This window comes from Lucilia cuprina, chromosome 4 (assembly GCF_022045245.1).
Source record: "Lucilia cuprina isolate Lc7/37 chromosome 4, ASM2204524v1, whole genome shotgun sequence".
Lineage (NCBI taxonomy): Eukaryota > Metazoa > Arthropoda > Insecta > Diptera > Calliphoridae > Lucilia > Lucilia cuprina.
This window is the reverse complement of record NC_060952.1, coordinates 88,559,456-88,581,396: the sequence shown is the minus strand read 5'-3', so window position 1 is coordinate 88,581,396 and position 21,941 is coordinate 88,559,456. Positions and strand designations below refer to the sequence as shown.

General features: G+C 29.2%; 2 protein-coding genes across 3 annotated transcripts in view; one reads left to right on the top strand and one right to left on the bottom strand.

Moving 5' to 3' along the window:
* The window catches only part of LOC111676756 (serine/threonine-protein kinase PAK 2), a 17,652-nt gene extending 2,222 nt beyond the window's left edge, over positions 1–15,430 (bottom strand). The window contains exon 1 of the mRNA XM_046948720.1: positions 12,120–15,430. Coding sequence (XP_046804676.1) covers positions 12,699–14,408 — 1,710 coding nt within the window. The 5' untranslated portion in view covers positions 14,409–15,430 and the 3' untranslated portion in view covers positions 12,120–12,698. The remainder of the gene's footprint in view (positions 1–12,119) is intronic.
* On the top strand, positions 15,425–21,046 carry LOC111676760 (fibroleukin). Of its 2 annotated transcripts, none has more exons than XM_046948718.1 (4): positions 15,425–15,562; positions 18,378–19,539; positions 20,096–20,687; positions 20,755–21,046. In XM_046948718.1, exons 1-4 carry the CDS (start codon positions 15,536–15,538, stop codon positions 20,948–20,950), a joined length of 1,977 nt encoding a protein of 658 aa, XP_046804674.1. In that variant the 5' UTR covers positions 15,425–15,535; the 3' UTR covers positions 20,951–21,046. The 2 variants fall into 2 exon arrangements, with proteins under 2 accessions (XP_046804674.1, XP_046804675.1); XM_046948719.1 differs by lacking the exon at positions 15,425–15,562 and adding an exon at positions 18,247–18,299.
* The last annotated feature ends 895 nt before the right edge of the window (positions 21,047–21,941 follow it).

Sequence of the window (21,941 nt, the reverse complement as noted above, 5' to 3'; positions counted from 1 at the left end):
TAAAAAAGAATATTGATAACATTCTTTAATAACGATAAGCAAAACTAATACCACGTACAAATAAATAAATAAATATATCAAAAGACAAAAAATTATGTAAAAATTTTTTAAAACAAATGTTTGCTATAATTAACAAATAAAATATAAAAATTTTCATAATTATCGAAACTTGATGTTAGTTGCAAAAAAACAAACAAATATTGTCTAACGTAATATTATATGTACATGAATGGATACAAAATTTTAAGTCATATTAGTAACTACAATACGTTTACAGTATATATTTTCAAAATAAATTATTGAAGGTTACAATGTCACTATTATTATTTTTAATTTGTAGTTTTTTTTATTTTTGCTTTTTGCAATACATAAAATATTACTGATTTATTTCAAAATTCTCATCATTGTAGTTAATTTCAGTTATTATTTTTGGAGTTTTGCAATTAAATAATAATATATCATTATTTGGTTTTAGTTCATAACATTTATTCTCAATAATTTGTTATGATTTTGTTCATATATTTCCAAACACTGTTTAATAATTATAAAGCAAGTCTTGACTAAAGACTGGTCAATAATGTAGACAATAGATGGTCTATAGTCTCTAACCTATAAACTGGATTATAGTCAATACCAAGACTATAGTATGTAAACTTGCCTATAGTTAAGATTATAGAATTGTCTATAGTTCTGAGTATGGACCAGTTCTTAGTCTTGAGAATAAACCATTTTTTTTAAGACCAGTCCATACTCATGACTTGACTACAGTCAATAGTTATGAATTTAGACTAGACAAGTCTATATTTCTTGCCTATAGAAAAGTTATAGCCTTGACTATAGACCAGTTTATTGCCTTGACTATAGCCCATTTTATAGTATTGACTAAAAACTTATAGTCTCTATATATAGACTATATAAGCCATATTTTTAATCGTCTTTTATAAATTAAATTTTTTCTTTAGATTTCCTATATAAATTAAAGAAAAATTTTATATTTCAAGTCGATAATTTTATTATAGACTGCAATATATATAACCTTTATTTTAAAACAAGCTGTGCTATATTTGACATAATTATCATACAAAATTTAATTTCCATCCCCAATAATTACAGAGAGAGATATAATTTATAACCCTTTGCTTAGATAAAGTAAACAAACATATTTTTTTTAATACTTTAACCTAGAAATAAATGTGATGAGTCATAAAGTAAAATTTAATTGGTGAATGATTTGCTTTTCTATATATTTTTGTATATATGTGTAAATAATAGATACTTCTATTATTTTTGTTAAAAAAAAAAAAACAAAAGCAGTTAAATTTTTAAACAATAATTACAGTTGTTTGTTGCTGTTTAATATAGAAAATTTTCAATACCATAACAGTGTTGGTTATTTATTAAAAAAGTAAACTGACCAGGTTGAAAGTATTATTAGTTTTTAAATAATATGTACTGGAATTTGATAGTTATTATTTTTTTCTAACAACAAACTTCATTCAATTTTATGGTCAAGTCTAGTTAGTTATAGTCTAGTCTATAGTTAGTATATAGTCTAGATATAGTCTAGTCTATAGTTTAGTCTATAGTCTAGTCTATAGTTAGTCTGTTTAGTCTAGTCTATAGTCCAGTCTATAGCCTAGTCTATAGTCTAGTCTATAGTCTAGTCTATAGTCTAGTCTATAGTTGTTAGTCTATAGTCTAGTCTATAGTCTAGTCTATAGTCTAGTCTATAGTCTAGTCTATAGTCTAGTCTATAGTTAGTCTATAGTCTTAGTCTATAGTCTAGTCTATAGTCTAGTCTATAGTCTAGTCTATTAGTCTAGTTCTATAGTCTAGTCTATAGTCTAGTCTATAGTTTGTTATAGTTTAGTTGTCTATAGTCTAGTCTTATAGTTTGTTTAGTCTAGTAGTCTAGTCTATAGTCTAGTCTATAGTCTAGTCTATAGTCTAGTCTATTGTTTAGTCTATAGTTAGTCTATAGTCTAGTCTATAGTCTAGTCTATAGTCTAGTCTATAGTTTAGTCTATAGTCTAGTTATAGTCTAGTCTATAGTTCTAGTCTATTAGTCTAGTCTATAGTTTAGTCTATAGTTAGTCTATAGTCTAGTCTATAGTCTAGTCTATAGTCTAGTCTATAGTCTAGTCTATAGTCTAGTCTATAGTCTAGTCTATAGTCTAGTCTATAGTCTAGTCTATAGTCTAGTCTATAGTCTAGTCTATAGTCTAGTCTATAGTCTAGTCTATAGTCTAGTCTATGTCTAGTTCTAGTCTAGTCTAAGTCTAGTTTTGTCTAGTCTATAGTCTAGTCTATAGTCTAGTCTATAGTAGTCTAGTCTAGTCCATAGTCTAGTCTATAGTTAGTCTATAGTCTGTCTATAGTCTAGTCTATAGTCTTGTCTATAGTCTAGTCTATAGTCTAGTCTATAGTTAGTTATAGTCTAGTCTATAGTCTAGTCTATAGTCTAGTCTATAGTCTAGTCTATAGTCTAGTCTATAGTCTAGTCTATAGTCTAGTCTATAGTCTAGTCTATAGTCTAGTCTATAGTCTAGTCTATAGTCTAGTTTATAGTCTAGTCTATAGTCTAGTCTATAGTCTAGTCTATAGTCTAGTCTATAGTCCAGTCTATAGTCTAGTCTATAGTCTAGTCTATAGTCTAGTCTATAGTCTAGTCTATAGTCTAGTCTATAGTCTAGTATATAGTCTAGTATATAGTCTAGTCTATAGTCTAGTCTATAGTCTAGTCTATAGTCTAGTCTATAGTCTAATATATAGCCTAATATATAGCCTAGTCTATAATCTAGTCCTTATTCTAGTCTATAGTCGAGTCAATAGTAGTGTTTATAGTCCAGCCCATAGTTTAGTCTATACCATTAAAGACTATGTACTTGATTTTGAAAACTATTGTGAGTATCTGACTATCATAGGAAAACTGTAACCAATGTAACAGGTTTATGAGAGTCAACCTTTGGCCGACTGCGATCAGTTATGAAAGAAATCCAAAACTTCATAGATCAGGCCCTGTTCCATTAGACTATTATTTGTTTTGATTAATGAGGAAAGCTTTAAGGATACGCTCCACTTTATAACCGTTTTTAATAAAAAAGCTTGATTGACGTCTAAAGATGGGCAGTTGTTTTAGTACATATTTCTTGAATTTTCAAGTTATGAACGTCATTAAAATGGTAGCTGTATAAACCTTCTTTTAAAATTTATTTATAAATTTGAAATTATTTTCTGATCATAACTCCATTAATTTTTTTAGAGGTTTACTCAATTCAAAAGAAACTTTATTTTCTTATATTTGCTATAGCGAAGTGTGCAGCCATTATAGTTATGTATGCAAGACTATTGATCTTTATAAAGATTATTAAGAAAAAATATTAAATTTCTCTAAAAATTAAAAACGATCCTAGTAAAATGGTTTTCATTTTTCACATATGTTTTTAACATTTGACAACAGTTTGAGAGAAACCACCACTACTATTTAGGCGAAAGGCAATAAAATAACATTATAGTGTGGAAAGAAATGCAATGTGAAAAATGATCAGTGTCATCACACTTTACAACAATAAAAACAAATATAAATACATATGTGTTATATTGCATGTACTTGCATACACATATGTATAACTAAGTATAAAATTAAACAGTAGTGAATAAAAAAATAGTTAACATAATTTTTGTACCAGATCTATGATTTCCTATGTTATTCCAAATTTTTCTTATTATTTATTTAATATAGGCTTTCAGTAATGGGAATTCTATCAATTCCTATTCTATTATTATGCTCCATACTGTAAAAATAATATTACAACAAAATTACTACACAAAATAAAAATAATATGTAATAATAATGAACACAAAATGCAACGACGAATATGTTTTATAGTTTAAAAGATAAGAAAGAGCAACAAACAAACATCGGGGTACTTAACATACTCCATATACGACGCTTCATATGCATTTAACAATAACGACAACCAAACATCTAAATATATCAACAGAAGACACTTAAGGTTTTGCTAGACTTACAAAACTATAATTAGATTTAAAGGAGAATTTATATGTTAAAAGAGAAAAAATGGAAAAATTATAAAAAATATGTATTTTAAAACATAAGATTTTAGAATCGGATTTTATTTTTTGAAAAAAAAAAAAAAATAAAAAAAAAACTTTATCCATTTAACAAGAAAACGTCAAAAGGTGGCGCCAGTTTAGTATACACATTACTATATAAATGTATACTATTCAAAGTTAATAAATACTGCTACTTACATAGTATATTTTACACAATTCATTGTTGTAACTTTAAATGCGTCATTACTGCATTTCCTTTTGCACGAAATGATTGGAAGTTTCTTTGTTAAAAAGTGACTGTTTAATAGTAATGTTAAATAACTCTATATATACTTATGTTTAATTTTAGAACCTAAAGAAGACGTGTTTATTATTGAAAATGATCATAATAATAAATATACATATTGCCAATTTACAAGTTGGTTCGTTTTTATTCATATAATTGTCTGGACAAATATTTTTATTTTTTCTTTAAATATACACTAGGGTTATAACAAGAAATAGGTCCTATCACTACCTGTTTGTCAGTAGTGTTTTGATAATGAAAATCGTTTCTTATCGGGTCATATTGGTGCAAAAACCGTTCACAAACAAATTGAAAAAAAATGAAAAGTAGAATGTTCATGTTTGGCTACCTATGGGTCGATAACGTATCTATCTATCTATCTATCTATCTATCTATCTATCTATCTATCTATCTATCTATCTATCTATCTATCTATCTATCTATCTATCTATCTATCTATCTATCTATCTATCTATCTATCTATCTATCTATCTATCTATCTATCTATCTATCTATCTGTCTATCTAGCTATCTATCTATTCTATCTATCTACCTATTTATTTATATATCTACAAATATGTTTATTTTGTATGTAAACAAAATTGGATATCGCATAATTGCTTAAAAACGACCAGTGTCGATAGGAAGTAAAACAAGACCGATCGCGTCGGTTTATAACGTACCGCACGATTTCGACGACACTTTTATTCAATAACATACAAATGAAAAACTAAGTAAATGCTTTTTATAAAAAAACCCTGCTAATGCAATGAAAAAAATTTACTGCATATTTTATTAAAAAGAAATGAATAAAATGACGATAAATGCAGCTATATGTAAAGTACGTAAGAAGTATGTATGTATGTAGATATACACACATACATGTATATAAATTTACATACATACATATTACAGTAACTACACATAATAAGCCCAAATAAATCTAAAACAAAAATGAAACCGATTTTTTGTTTTATTTTATATTTGTATCCCAAACACGCGTTATGAATAATTAAAACTCAAACCAAAAAAAGATTAAAAAAAAAACACATTTATAAAGCGACAATAACAAATTGAAGTACAACAAACCAAAAAAAAAAAAAAGAGTACTATGAATGACCATCGACGTCTGAGTATTGCATCTTATATGATTATTTATGCGCAATAATAATATGTAGACAGTTTTTTTGAAATTGAAATGAATTTAAAATGATATATGTATTTACTATAAATGCAGTAAAAGTGCATGATTATGCATTTTTTTATAAAAAAAGGAAGGAACCAAAATAAAACCTATAAAACTAAAGTGGTAAAAAAACGATTATATTGAAAACGTTTTAATTTTGAAATTTGTCAAGCTATTAGCCGACACGGTCTAGAAAATTTATTAAAACTACCATTTAGATACATGTTTAAAAAACCTATGTAGGACATTTACGGATGAAATTTGCACCAGAGATGGTATTCCTAAAAGTTTCAGCTCTATCGGTCAAGAATTGCCGAACTTACAGGGGTCAAAGTTGGCCATGCAGAGTTTTATTTATTTATCTATCTGACTGACTGTCTGTCTATCTATCTATCTATCTATCTATCTATCTATCTATCTATCTATCTATCTATCTATCTATCTATCTATCTATCTATCTATCTATCTATCTATCTATCTATCTATCTATCTATCTAAATATCTACCTAAATATCTATCTATATATCTATCTATCTTTCTATCTACCTAACCATATATCATTCAAACATCAAAATTTTACCTTTAAAACTATTTCACTTAATGAAAAATTCACTCTATGAAAGTATGTATAATTATTACATTACATTGAATTTATGACCCTGTCAGTAAGACCGTTCGTTTCAATCGTTACATGAAAATAAATTGATTAAAATAACAATAATGAACCACAAAAATGTACAAATTATAAAATACGAAACAGGGAATGAGGAGAGTTCGGGTGACTTAGAAATGAAACCTATTGAAAAAAAAACAAACCTCAAACATGTTAGTTAAATATTCATATACTTTAAATTTGTGATTCATCTTTTATTCCAAGTAAAAATAACCAAATGAAAATTGTATTGTAGAAAAAAAAACAATAACAAATTGTGTACCGCAAAATAAAAACAAAAAAACATATAAAAATGTTTAAACAAAAGTTAAATAAAACAAGAGAGAGAGGGATTTGCTCTTAAAACGAAAGCAGAAATAAAAAAGTATTGAAAAATAAACTTAATTCAAACTTTATTGTGTGTTGTGAAGAGATGTGGAGAAATTATTGGTATTTTGTTAAAAATTTGTATATGAAATTTAAAATTTATTGGTTTTCTTTTGTTTTGTTGTTTATAAAAGTTCAATATTATATTTTTTTTTGTTGTTAACATTTCTTTTGTTATGAAATGATTTGTACCATGTTACGTGTGACTTTTTTCGTTTAACATATGTATAAAATGTCTGTTTGTCTGTCTGTCTTCGGCTTCATGTTTTAGCATTATGAATGTTTTAACTAAAATCTAATTACAAAATTTAATTTCATTTAACAAATGTTTGTTATCTTTTTAAATTTTTAATAGAGAAAGAAAAACAACAAATGTTTATGTGCATATCTTCACTTCCGTTTTGGATTGTAGAAGAAATTTGTTTTTTAATTTATTTTAACACAAATACATGAAAAACGTATGTAAAAGTTTATAAATATTTTATATGTAAACATTTCAAAAATAGCCTTAAACTTTAGAAGGCAAAAATAAGTTTTTTATTCTGTTTGTTAATATAACATTAATATTAAATCGATTCAAAAAATAGATAATTTTTTCAAAATTTTAAATTAATTTATATATAAGTTTGTCATTCCGTTTGTAATTTCTGTAATAAGTATATATATATTCTGGATCCTTATATATAGCGGAGTCGATTAAGCCATATCCGTCTGTCTGTCTGTCTGTCTATCTGTATGTTTGTTGAAATCAGTTTTTAGAAGACCCGAGATATCGGCGAGATCCGAATCTTCTATAATTCTGTTAAACATACTTTCGGGAAGATCGGAGATATAAGCAAAAATTCAAGACAACCACTGAAAATTTCATTAAAAATTGAGATTTTTTATTCATGCTCAAGCAGAAATTGCAAAAAACAGAAACAAAATACACAATCAAACGGTACATTTTGTTATTGTAATCTTGTTTATAAAAACAAGACAGAGCGAGAGCAGCTTAGCAAGAGTAGCAGAGCGAGAGCAGCACTAGTGTGTTGTTATTGGCTAGAAACATGAAATTAAGTATGTGGAGCCTGGCTTAAGTTGGACGCCATAAAAGGGAACTTTTTTGTTGTTTTTCGTTTTTCAAAAGGTACTTTTGGAATTTTCTATAATATTGAACCTAGAAATATGAAATTATGTAAGTAGAGTCTGAATTAGTTTAGAACCCGGAAATTTTTGAATTATCTATAATATTGAACCTAGAAACATGAAATTAAGTATGTAGAGTCGGAATTAGGTGAGTACCGGAAAAAGTGTATTATTGTTTTTTAAAGGTACTTTTTGAATTTTCTATAATATTTAACTTAGAAATATGAAATTAAATATGTAGAGTATGAACTATTTGATTATTATTTTTTAAAAATATAGCAAACTTGAAAAATTATTATTACCACACACATTTCTCATTTTACTTAAAATATTTTTTTTAACTTTATTAGACATACACACAGATGCATCCTCCCCTTAATAATAGATTTTGCTCTTTTTCATTTAAATTTATTAGTAATTGATAGAACATTAGGAAAAATTTGAAAATAACACACATTTGATTGAGAAAACATGCGAGAGTTGATTTATTAGTTTGCTTCCTCCAATCTGCTACAACTTACATATTTATAGAATATTTGGTACATGATGGACAATTATAAAATGTTGTTAGGTCAATGACATGTTGTATGTTGTGTGTGTATAATTTTTTTATTATTTCAAAATTCATTGATTGGTGAATGAATGCAGAGAGTATTTGAATAGATTTTTTTATGTCAAATACCCAATTGGAAGTTTTTTTTTCAACATTGCATCGATAAGAGATTTTTGTTATTGAATTCAAAAAGATAACAATTGTTATCGAAGTATTGTTATTTAAGGCAACAAAAGTGATTTATTAGAAAGAGTATGATTTTTTTTCAATTAACTACTGCAAGAACTATGAAAAGGTAAATTTTTTAAATATAAGTACATTTTAAACCTTTTTGAAGAGGAATCAAATTAGGACATATTGTCCAAGAACAAGTCTCTTTTGACGCCTAGTCTAGTCTTTAGTTAAACTTAAAAATATTTTAATAAAAGTTGGGTGTGAAACTACATTTTCGTTCATAATAAAGTCATGGTCAAAAACTCTTCACTGTAAATTAATTTATTTGCAATATGAATATAAACCGCAATAGACAAACATCCCCTAAAAAAAGTTTTTTAAATATACGTACACACATATTTACACACTATCACTTGACAAATAAATTATTTGTTATTAATGTTATACCTTAATTATATGAACATTTAATGTAAATAATACCATCATATGAATCACGCAGTTTGTGGGTTTTCAACTGAACTAATTACTTAAGCAGTTTTTTTTGCCATTTCGTTTTCTTTTTATGTTCATAATATTAGTTTCTTTTTTTTTCTTTATTTTAATTTTGAATATGACCAAAAATATTATTAAACACTTGGCGTGTTTAACATAAATTCATTTAAGTTAAAAATAATAAAATATGGTGAATAATAAATCTACTATTAAAATGAAGAAATTTGTGATTTCTGATTAAGAATTTAATGGGTTTGAAGTTAGACACCATAAGTTATAGAGATTGTAAATAATCTCGACTATAAACTTGTATATGCTTTCGACATAAGGCAGTTTTATAGTCTCTACTATAGACTGTTCTATAGTTTTAACTAGATACTGTTTTATAGTCTTAACTACAGACTGTTCTATAGTCTCAACTATAGACCGTTCTATAGTCTGGAATAAAAAACTGTTCTATAGTCTGTTTTAAAGTCTTGACTGTAGACAGTTTATTACTTTTGACTGCATTATACTTTTGACTATAGACTATTCAATAGTCTCGACTATAGACAGTTTATTATGCTATAAACTGTATTATACTGTATTGGCTATAGACTGTTCTATAGTCTTGCCTACAAACAGTTTTTAAGTCTATCGTATAGACTGTATAATAGTCTCAACTGTAGACAGTTCTATAGTCTTGTCTATAGAATATACTATAGCCTGTTCTATAGTATTCACTATAGAAATGCTATAGTCTTGACTATAGAAAGTCTATAGCATCGACTATAGAATGTCTATAGTCTCGAATATGGAAAGTTTATAGTCTCGACTTTAGAAAGTCTATAGTCTATAGAAAGTCAACACTATAGACTATAGAAAATCTATAGTGTTGACTATAGAAAGTCTATAGTCTCGACTATAGGAAGTATATAGTCTCGACTATAAAAAATCTATAGTTTCGACTATAAAAAGACTATTGTCTTGACTACAGAAAGACTATAGTCTTGACTAGAGAAAGTTTATAGTCTTGACTATAGAAAGTGTATAGTCTCGACTATAGAAAGTCTAAAGTCTCGACTGTAGAAAGTTTAAAGTCTCGACTATAGGAAGTCTATTGTCTCGACTATAAAAAGTCTATAGTCTCGACTATAGAAAGTATATAGTTTCGACTATAAAAAATCTATAGTTTCGACTACAAAAAGTCTATAGTCTTGACTACAGAAAGTCTATAGTCATGACTAGAGAAAGTTTATAGTCTTGATTATAGAAAGTGTATAGTCTCGACTATAGAAAGTCTAAAGTCTCGACTATAGAAAGTCTATAGTCTCGACTATAAAAAGTCTATAGTCTCGACTATAGAAAGTCTATAGTCTCGACTATAAAAAAATCTATAGTATCGACTATAGAAAGTCTATAGTCTCGACTATAGAAAGTCTATAGTCTCGACTATAGAAAGTCTATAGTCTCGACTATAGAAAGTCTATAGTATCAACTATAGAAAGTCTATAGTCTCGGCTACAGAATGTCTATAGTCTCGACTACAGAATGTCTATAGTCTCGACTACAGAAAGTCTATAGTCTCGACTGCAGAAAGTCTATAGTCTCGACTACAAAAAGTCTAAAGTCTCGACTACAGAAAGTCTAAAGTCTCGACAAAAGTTTAGTAGTTTTAGCTATATAAAGTTTAACAGTCTTGTCTATAGACTATTCTATAGCCTGTTCTATAGTATTCACTATAGAAATACTGTTCTATAGTCGACTATAGAAAGTCTATAGTCTTGACTATAGAAAGTCTATAGTCTCGACTATAGAAAGTCTATAGTCTCGACTATAGAAAGTCTATAGTCTCGACTACAGAAAATCTATAGTCTCGACTACAGAAAGTCTATAGTCTCGACTACAGAAAGTCTACAGTCTCGACAGTAGAAAGTCTATAGTCTCGACAGTAGAAAGTCTATAGTCTCGACAATAGAAAGTCTATAGTCTCGACTACAGAATGTCTATAGTCTCGACTACAGAAAGTCCATAGTCTCGACTACAAAAAGTCTATAGTCTCATCTATAGAAAGTTTAATAGTTTTGGATATATACTGTTTAACAGTCTCTCCTCTAGTCTCGACTACAGACTATTCTTCAAATTCATTCTTCAAACCATCGATAACCAGCTTATAACTTACATGAAATCGTGTTTAATAAACACTAAAAAGATTTTTTTAAATATGATTTCAGGATGCAGAAATCAAAGTAGAATGTATTTCTCCCAAGCAGTTGATTATGGTTATCAGTCAAAAATAAATTGTCCAGAGTTCAAACGCTAAATGGAGGACAACTTCTTAACAACTTATTAAAACAATAGGTAACCAATTCATCATGACAAAAAAGTCTTTACTTAACGAATGAGCAAAAAAAGTCCTTTGAATGTCTTTCGTAGGAAGTTAATTCTTTAGGATTTACATCAGACAAAGAAAGTAAACTTTTCAATTGAAATTCGTACCATTTTAAAGCGTGTTATTAAGAAATACTAATTAAAAATATGTAATAATAAAGCTTTATAAATTTGAACATTTTAAACTTGATAAACTTGTCGCAAAGTGTAAACAAAAATATGTTACAAACATAAAAAACAAATTAGCAAATGTACAGTAATGATGGTCTAATTAGCACAGTTATAATATTTTGTATTTGAAAACAACAATAATATTGTATTAGACCTTCTTTTTCAGGGGAAATAATGGAAAATCTGATAAATAAATAATATAAATAAGTTTAAAGAGAAATTTGTTAGAAAAGTTGACTGTAAAAAATATCGAAGGAATGGTTATCATTCCTTAATGAATATTTCTTATTTGCAGAAATGTGCTAATTATTTGAACACCACTGTAATTACGTTGTAGTGTATAATAATATTTAACTACAACATTCATATAAATATACTTATAAATGGTATTAAATATACTTTATTATTGAAAAATGAGGGAATATTTTCTGTTATCAGTCTTTAGAAAATATCTTTGATAAAAATTTTTATTTTTTATTTCTTTCTTCTACCAAAGGCTAACGAAATAAAAAAGAAAACGATAAAGACATATTACTAATGAAACTCAAAAACTTTGCTAAATATATTATAAAACAATATTTTGCACTAAAATAAATTTATAAAGGAGAGAAACTATTAATTTAAAACAAAATGAAAAACTTACCTATTTATTTTTTTAAATGTTGTAGCATGTATGTAGTAGATAAGTTTATTTATAATCGCACAGCGACTTCACAGCAAATATAATTGGTTATTTTTGATTATGATAATGATGTTGTCTCGATGTTGTTGTTGGTTGTTTAAGTATTTAACTCTAACTACTTCAGCTCCCTCAAAATGTTAGTTAACTTTTTTTTATGTAATTTTATGTAAAAACGTGTTTTTACATTAAAATGAAATAGCATTTTGCGGCATACGTACATTCATTAGTTTATTGTTTGTGTTATTTGTTATGTTGCTTTGACACAATTGTATGTCTCTTATATGATCTATTAAACGTACATACCAAACCAAACCATACATATGTGCGAGAACGTACGTACTTTATTTAAAGAATACTAATAGTTATACGTCTAAAATAAGTTTTGTTTTTAGTATTTACAATGGAATCACACATGTGGCTGAGTGAACTGGCTCTTTAGTTGTTTTGGATTTTATGTTGTTTTGCTTTTGTTTTGTTTAGGTTACTAGAATGGATTTTTTACTACTAGGCACGTACATAGATACCTACACAAACCCTGTTCTATGTGCCCTTTCTAAGCACTTTCTTGGCAGCCTTAATGTTGGGCACTAAGGCCTTAAGCTCACTGCAGTCGTCTAGGAAAGGATGTTTTAATAATTCATCGGCTGTAGCACGTTTGTCTACCTCCACTTGGAGACAGCAATCGAGGAAGTCTTGTAGATTTGGACTTAGTTTGTCCCAACTCTTAACATCGGGTCTGCCATTGGCAGCTATCAGATAAAGGGCTCTCAGTGGTGTTTCGTGTAGGTAAGGAGGTTGACCTTCTATCATTTCTATGGCCATAATGCCAATAGACCAGATGTCTACCTTTTTGCCATATTTCTTGCGTGTCACAACCTCAGGCGCCATCCAGTAGGGAGTACCCACCATGGTTTGACGTTTTTCATCTCCCTCAATGTTGGCACAAAAACCGAAATCTGTTACCTTAACCGAGCCATCCATACCCAATAGTACATTGTCGGACTTGATGTCACGATGTATAATACCTTTGGAGTGTAGAAAAGATATAGCATAAAGAACTTCACGGCAAACGCAAGCTATTTGCCTTTCCTTCATTACAGTCTCTGTTACCACATCTGTGAGAGGACCACCGTCCATATATTCCATAATAACCCATAATTGATCCTCTGGCTCCAAGAAGTAAGCATCCAAGAAATTTACTAAATTTTTATGATTAAAATCTTTAAGAACTCTTATTTCGGTAAGAATAAGGTCTTTGGAAGACTGATTTTTTAAATCAATAGTTTTTACAGCCACCTGAGTTTCATTCTGATTATCGGCTGCTATAAAGACAATACCAGAAGCACCTTTACCCACTTCCATGGTTGTTTTATAACGCTCTCTTGGATCATCCATATTGCAAATAGCTCTTAATTCTTCATAAATCTCGGCATCGGTTTTTTGCACACGCTTATCTTTGGAACGTCTTAAAATGGTTTCATCTCCATCGCCCTCTGCATTAATATCAGGTGCTGGTTTTATGATTATGGTATCGGTGTTAATGGTGTGATTACCTTCATTTGTTGAAATTGTAGTTAAATCATTGCGTCCCTTAGACAAACTAGGAGGAAGACCTTTTGGCTTGGCTTTAATCTGAGGTTTGGGCGGTAATGTTTGTGTTTTTTTGGCAGGCAATGGTGGCGGTAATTCACTCGTTATATCCAATTGTGGCTTAAGTGTTTCCCTTTGGTTCTCCAAGGTGGACTGTAACTCTTTAATAACATCATTGAGTCCCTGTAAACCCACCGAGGCATGTTGTTGGTCATTAAAACTATTATTGCTACTACTGCCGCAAGTGCTGCTACCGCTGGTGGTGGCACTTCCCTCGCTTGAGCGTTCATCTTCGGCACTATCCAAGTCCTGAGACTTGTGTTTGTTTTTATAGTTAACATAGTTGTCAATTTCCTTGGATTCTTCATGGATGGCTTCTTCGGTAATGAAGGGCTTGAATATAGCTTCATTTTCTTTCTTCTTTATGGAATAATTATAAAACTTCACAGCATGATAGGCAGCATCAGGATTTTTACTCTGTTCATCTTTAGATATCTGATAATTCATGAGCCTTAGCCAGGGAGCTGGAAGACCCTCTAGCACGCCGGTCTCCTCATTGCGAGAGACATGAAAATGTCGCTGAAAGTTAGTAGGGTTGCCTATTTCCGAAATAGGTTCCTTTTTCTTAAACCAACCTTTGATGCCGGTAAAACTAGTCATTTTTAATAGATGTTAGTTTTTTTCTCCAAAATGTAAAAGAGTTTTCCTTTTTTTTACGATTAATATTAAGATAATTGTTATTATAGTTTTCACAATAACAATATCTAGTCCATGCAAATGAGTGTTTTAGCTAGTTGATTCCCTCTTCTTGCTGCCGTTTCTACAACTGCTGCATATTTCGAGTGACTCATGCAAGTTTAGTACGCCGCTAATAACCAGCAGCAACAAAACAATATTCACACAACTTTATTTTTTTAGTTTAAATTTTCGTTTTTCTCCTTACTATTCGTAATAGTGGAAAAAAAGCAAGAAAAACGTAGCAACGATGATAAAACACCAACACACTACCCAGGCGAATTAATACCACACGACTGCTACTATAATGTACTACAACGACGGACTACTACTATTGCTGGTGGAAGCGACTTTTGAACTCCCCTCTGACTGTTTTTTGTTTTTTAACTTCACAATGCTTTTGTTATCATTCTTTTTTATGAAAAATCCGTAAATTATGGTTTAATATTTTTATTCTTCGAAAACTTTAATACTTGTTTTATTTTACATCAACGTGTTTTCCTCTAGTTTTAATTAAATGCACTTTTCTTTGAAATATATTCAATTACATTTAAATTACATATTTCTTTGTTTTTTGTTGTTGTTCTCTTTTTATTAATCTTTCTTCATCTCTTTCTCTCTACCTGCTTTGTATTAAACCTCCTCCTAGGAGATTTAAATTAAATTTTCTCTGGAATTTTTGCGTTCCTTTATATTAATTATTCTTTTTTTTTTCTTGTTACACTCACACATACACAAAAGGAGTGGCACTTGCTGTTTTCATGTAAATCTTGTAAATTTTACGTTTTCTTTTTATGCGTTATTTTATCCTTAATAACTCTACTATTAAGTATATAAATTTTTTACGTTATTTTTATAAATCTTAACACAAATATTTTACTCTTAACTTAATTATTTCGTGTCACTAAATAATTTTTAATCAATTTTTCTGCTGCTCGGCACTCACACAAAAGTCAAATATATTTTTTTCATTGGGACCCAGAACCCTAAGCCAACAAACATATGTGACGGCGTAAGACTATATAAATTTTGGCGGCGGCTAAAATAAATGCATGCAGTGCTGCCAGGCGAGTCACAAGGTATATTAATTATAAGGTAGAAATTTTAAAATTTCCGTTAGAAAAAAAGCTTCTACTAAATGTTATACATATTTAACAATTGCTGTGTTTTGTTGCAATTATTGAATGTTAACGCTCAAAGTTATCAAAAAAGTAAACTAACAAAAAACCCAACGAATAATGTTTCATGATTTGAATTAACACTGTGTATAAAACTTTTATATTAAGAAACACATATCGATACTTAAAACGCAAATAGCCCTATCTAACATTTTTTAAATTTTACAGGAGAAGCAATAAACTATTTAAATTGAAAATTTTGTTTATATCAACGTGATTTATTTGTGGTAAATATATTATTTAATAGTGAAACCTATTAGTGAAACCTATCAGTTTTTATGATAGTTGACAATGGCGTACATATGTATATACTAGGGTGATCGATTATTTGACATTTTCCAAAAACCGGTTTTCGAATAGTTGACTTTTCAAAACAAACCGGTTGATATTTTTCAAATTGAGAAAAAAAAAAACAGTTAACCGTCATAATTGCCATAATAAAGCATTTAAGTTGAATTGTACCTTTCCTCAGACATACTTAAGCCGGGCTGAACTAATACCTACTAAACAAGTAAAGAACCAAACTAGAGCTTAACTAAAACTGAGTTAAAATTAAACTAGAATTAAGCTAAAACTAAACGATGAAGATATCAATTTCCTTCCTCTAGTATAGATACTGCGAGAGTGAAGACCGGCAATATTCACCATTTCGTTATGGAGCCTATTGCCTAGCCATGAATCTGTATTAGCTTGATATTCTGTATCCTAACGATATACATATGTAATTTTAAAATTTAAAATAAAAACCGTTGATAATGTTAATATTTTAGTAAATTCAAAGAGAACATTGATTGCTCACAACCCCTTCTGCTGATGATTTGTAATTATCTGTGAGTTTGTTTGTGTATAATGACATGTGTTTTAGTTTATGTATTGAATATATAATAGGAATTAAGTATTATAGAGTAGAACATGTAGCAAGATCCATTAACTGCTGCATTATAGCAACAATAGTCTTAATATATATGGTACATACATAATTTGCGCGCTTATTAAATAAGTTATGTATTGACAATGAAAAAATTCAATATTGCCAACATCTGGAAATAGTTTTGAATGTTTTTTTTATACCCTTCACCTTCGTGAGAAGGGTACATATAAGTTTGTCATTCCGTTTGTAATTTCTATAATATAATTTTCCGACCCTATAAAGTATATATTCTACATCCTTATAGATAGCGGAGTCGATTGAGCCATGTCCGTCTGTCTGTTGAAATCTGTTTTTAGAGGTCCCCAGATATCGGTGAGATCCGAATCTTCAATAATTCAATTAGACATGCTTTCGAGAAGATCGCTATTTAAAATCAGCAAAATCGGTCCATAAATATGAGCAAAAATCCGAGACAACCTCTGAAAATTTCATCAAAAAAGCCACATTTTTTTCATGCTTTGTTAAAAAAGCAACAACAACACTGTGAATTGGATAAAGATGTACATGTGCGTGTGGAGACGTATTTGGTTTTATTCAGCTGTGTATTTTTTTTGTATGTTTGCATGCTATTCTGTTCCCACGAAGGTAAGTGGGTATAACAAGAACAAGGATATAAAGCAGTAATATGTTGGTAATACAGGTGATATTTGTTTGAGGGTGGTAGTACAGTTTGACGGTGGTATTACAGTACAACGGTTATTATTTCTTTTAGGGTTCTATAAATCGACTTTCGAATAATTCGAATTTGTTTGAGGGTGTAATTTTCAAGATATTTGACGGTGGTATTACAGTACAACGGTTAATATTTCTTTTAGGGTTCTATGAATCGACTTTCGAATAATCGAACAATCGACTTTTTGTCGAAAATAGTCGAAAAGTCGACTATTTTGTTCCAAAAAAGTCGATAACTCGACTATCGTCTATGAAAAAAGTCGAAAAGTCGAATTTGTAAATAAAAGTCGAAAAGTCTAAAAAAGTCGATAAGTCGGAAAGAGTCGAAAAAAGTCGAAAAGTCGGAAAAAGTTGGAAAAAGTAGAAAAGTCGGAAAAAGTTGGAAAAAGTCGAAAAATTCGGATAAAGTCGAAAATAGTCGGAAAAAGTCGAAAATTTTTAACTCTGGTCGGAAAAAGTCGAAAAAAGTCGGAAAGTCGAAAAAAGTCAAAAGTCGAAAATAGTCGGAAAAAGTCGAAAAGTCGACTATTTATAAAATATTAAAAGTCGAAAAATCGACTTTTAATTAAATGAAAAAAGTTGAAAAGTCACAAAATCGACTTTTAACTAAATACAAAAAGTCGAAAAGTCGACTTTTCATAAAATGCAAAAAGTCGACTTTTCATAAAATGCAAAAAGTCGACTTTTCATAAAATGCAAAAAGTCGAAAAGTCGACTTTTCGTTTCAACCATAGAACCCTAATTTCTTTCTGCTACAGTTTATATTTGTTTGTGTGTATGTTATGTGTGACATGTGTGCAGCAATACAAAATAAATAAAAACTGTTTTTTAAAACATACTTGGTGAAGGGTATATAAGATTCGGCACAGCCGAATATAGAAATATTACTTGTTTTTGTCTTCATAAATATAATTTTGCACTCCCCTAGAGTAAATTTTGAAATCTAAAGTTTAAAACCATATAAAAAAATTCAGTAGCTATTTAACCGCGCAACTAAAAACATTAAATCCGCTGATTACTAAAGAAAAAATGAGGGTAAATATTAAAATTATTTATTTTTTTAAATATTTAATTAAAGGAATTTTATTATAATACTTTATTTAATTTCATTAGCTTTCATCCTTGCTTATGCTTATTATTGTCATAATATTATACAATATATTCCATGCTGTTAATAGTGCGGGAGTACCGAATGCAAAACTATTTGCATCATTTTCGAGTGTTGAAGAAAATATTGTAAAACCACAAACTGAATTGGAATATTTAAATAATTTCGATTACAAATTAGAGGCTTTAAGTCAGACAATTAATAAAATGGATAATTCTATACAAAATTTACAAGAAAAATCTCATACTTGGGCCATTTTTCAACATCATATCAATTCCTGGAACGAGGGTATGCGTATTTTAGAAAATAAACTTGATATTTTAAAAAGAACACATGAAGAACAACAACAGCTTCTACAAAAGCTAGAACAAGTTATTAATAATAAACATCCTTATCATCATCAGCCTGAATCTTTACTGGAGGATATTAAACAGTTTTTAAACACCGAACGTAAAACGAAAAATGAAATTTCCTTCAAGATTAATAATATTTTAAGACTTTTACAAATGAGCTTAAATGGCAACAATAGTAATAATGAGAGAAAATCTCATAAACTAGCCAATATAATGGCTCCTATTGGAATTTCTTCAACTACCTCCTCACAACAGTCTCAAATTTGCTCTAATATAAGTCATAAACTTGATCAACGTCTAAATAATATCTCACATCAAATGGCTCTACAAAAAGATCTCAAACAATTGAATGCCTTGGAAAGAAGAAATTCCAAAAGTTTGGAAAATATCAATCAAGTGTTGGTTAATCAATTGGATAAACAAGATGAAATTACTACACGTTTACAAAAATCCAATGAATGTTGTTATTCACTATCCAGTGAATTGACAACATTTACCGAAAGTTCGGATATTCTATTGAAACGTATAGAAAAACTGGTACGTAATGTCAGTGAGAAAATAAATGATATTGAAGTTACGACCAACACCAATAACAACGATGAACATATTGAAGAGATGGAGGACAACGAAGGTGAGGAGGAGTTTGAAAAAGAAGAACATAAAATAAATGAAACTTATGATAATGCTGAAGATTTGAATGATATTGTAGAGCACAAACAGGAATTGGAGAAAGAAGAGCCTACTAGTGTTCATTTTGTGGAGAATGGAAGTGTAACGGAAATATTTGAATATGATGATGGTAGTCATGACGTGGGTAAGTAAAATGTTTGAATTTAAACTTAAGGTGAAATTCCACTTTAAAATGTGAAAGTGTTTTCATTTCCATAAATAAATGAATTTCCTAAAGAAGTTAAAAACGCAAGTTAATCCACTCTCGATTAGGGTTCTATAGTTGAAACGATAAGTCGACTTTTCGACTTTTTGCATTTAGTTAAAAGTCGATTTTTCTTTTTTCATTTCGACTATTTTATAAATAGTCGACTTTTCGACTTTTTTCGACTCTTTCCGACTTTTCGACTTTTTTCGACTCTTTCCGACTTTTCGACTTTTCAGCTTTTTTCGACTTTTATTTACAAAGTTGACTTTTCGACTTTTTTCATAAACGATAGTCGAGTTATCGACTTTTTGCAACAAAATAGTCGACTTCGACTTTTTGACTTTTTTCGACAAAATGTCGATTGTTCGATTATTCGAAAGTCGATTTATAGAACCCTACTATCGATCAGAAGGGAATTCTGTAATACGATTGACGATTTCAATGATTTTATACCTAACAAATATTATAATTAAATTTTCTACAAAAATTTCAGAATTTATACGACCTACTTTAAATGGCTGCCATGAATTGATAGACGAACTAATCAAAGATGATGATGACGACAGCGCACGTATTGATGGTATATATAAATTTTCTACGCCCGATATAAATGAAGCTGAACGTGATTTTAATGAACGTTATTGTGTATTTCCCACACACTCACACAACAATACATCGATTGGTTTACCATGGACTGTCATACAAAGACGCGGTCCGTATCAGGAACAGGAAAATTTTAATCGTTCTTGGTCTGAATATCGTAATGGTTTTGGTCATTTATCGAGAGATTTTTGGTTTGGCAATGAATTTATACATCGTTTGGTCTATCCGGATGACTATGAGTTGCGTATTGAGTTGGAAGATTTTGATGGTGTAGAAAAATGGGCTGAATATGCCGTTTTTCGTATAGATTCGGAGAAATACAATTATAATTTGTTAATTGGAGAATATCGTGGCAATGTTGAGGATGCCATGAAATATCATAATGATAATGATTTTAGTACTTATGATAAACGTAATGATAAAACTGTCGATGCTTGCTGTTCGTGTGCCTTGGGTTATGCTAGTGGTTGGTGGTTTGATAAGTAAGTTTAATTTTTTAATGTAGAAAGAAAAACGTATATATTAACAATAAATTTTATTTAATTTTAGTTGCTCTGAGGCCAATTTGAATGGTCTATATCATCACAGCCCTTTGAATCATAATTACATTGGTATTATGTGGGAGTTATGGCGTGGTGACTATTCTCTTAAAAAAACTCGTATGATGATACGTCCCCGTACTCGTGCTATCCATAATACAGTGGTACATTCTCAAGATTATCATGATTATACGGAAGATCCTTAAACGCTTATAACTTGTATAACTACTCAAATCTACAATATTTTGTAATTATTTTAAGCTTCACTTTCAAATAAAATGTAACTATGTATTGGTGTTAATTTTAAAAGGCCATACTGCTGATACAGATGTTGAATGGAATTAATCTAGAAGGGCACAACTAAAACTGAATTAGAATTAAACTTGAATTGAATTCAAACTGAACTTGGGGACACTAAACTTGAATTTAACTAGAGTTGTACATTATCCAAACTAGAACTGAATTAGAACTTAATTGTAACAGAACTAGAACCAAACTATAAGTGAACAAGAACTGAACTTAACTAAAACTGAACCAAAACTGAATTAAAAATAAAAAAGAACTGAACTAGAACAGAACTATAACGAAACTAGAACTGAACTAAACTAAAACTGAACCAAAACTGAATTAGAAATTGAACAGAACTATGTATAACTGATGTAGGTCTAGTTTTTCTGATAAAGATAATCTTCATTCTTTGGTTAAACCTGGTTTAATATATGTTTCGTGTTTTTCATTTGTCAGTAAAGATTCTTATTATCTTAGTTTAACTGAGTGTAGTTGGCTAAATAAACTCAAGTTATAAGTGAGAAAACACAATTAACAAAAACAATAAAACAATGATTTCGGAAGAACAAAAACATAATATTTTAAGTAAATTGCAATTTTCTGATTTATTTTGTTTTATTAATTATTGTTTTAAATGTTTATTTCACATTTTTCCAAAATTTTCCATTTTACAAAAGTATTGTTTGCAAAAAACAGCTGTCCATTGTTTATGTTTTTGAGTGAAAACTTGGCAATACTAACAAAGTTAACTGAACTTAAATCTAAAACTGAAAAACACAATCATCGGTTAAAGTCCGCCTAAATTTGTTCTGAGTTTAATCTAACAGCAAGTTAAGCCTAGTTAAACTGATGAGTAAGAAACCCGCCCTTAGATTTTCAATAGAACTGAACTAGAACATAACTACAACG

Excerpts from the sequence above, each read along its gene's own strand:
- LOC111676760 (XM_046948718.1), top strand. The coding sequence starts at position 15,536 with ATGCAGTGCTGCCAGGCGAGTCACAAG. Across the intron at positions 15,563-18,377 it reads GCTGCCAGGCGAGTCACAAG|CTTTCATCCTTGCTTATGCT; the intron begins GTATATTAATTA and ends TAATTTCATTAG. Across the intron at positions 20,688-20,754 it reads AGTGGTTGGTGGTTTGATAA|TTGCTCTGAGGCCAATTTGA; the intron begins GTAAGTTTAATT and ends ATTTAATTTTAG.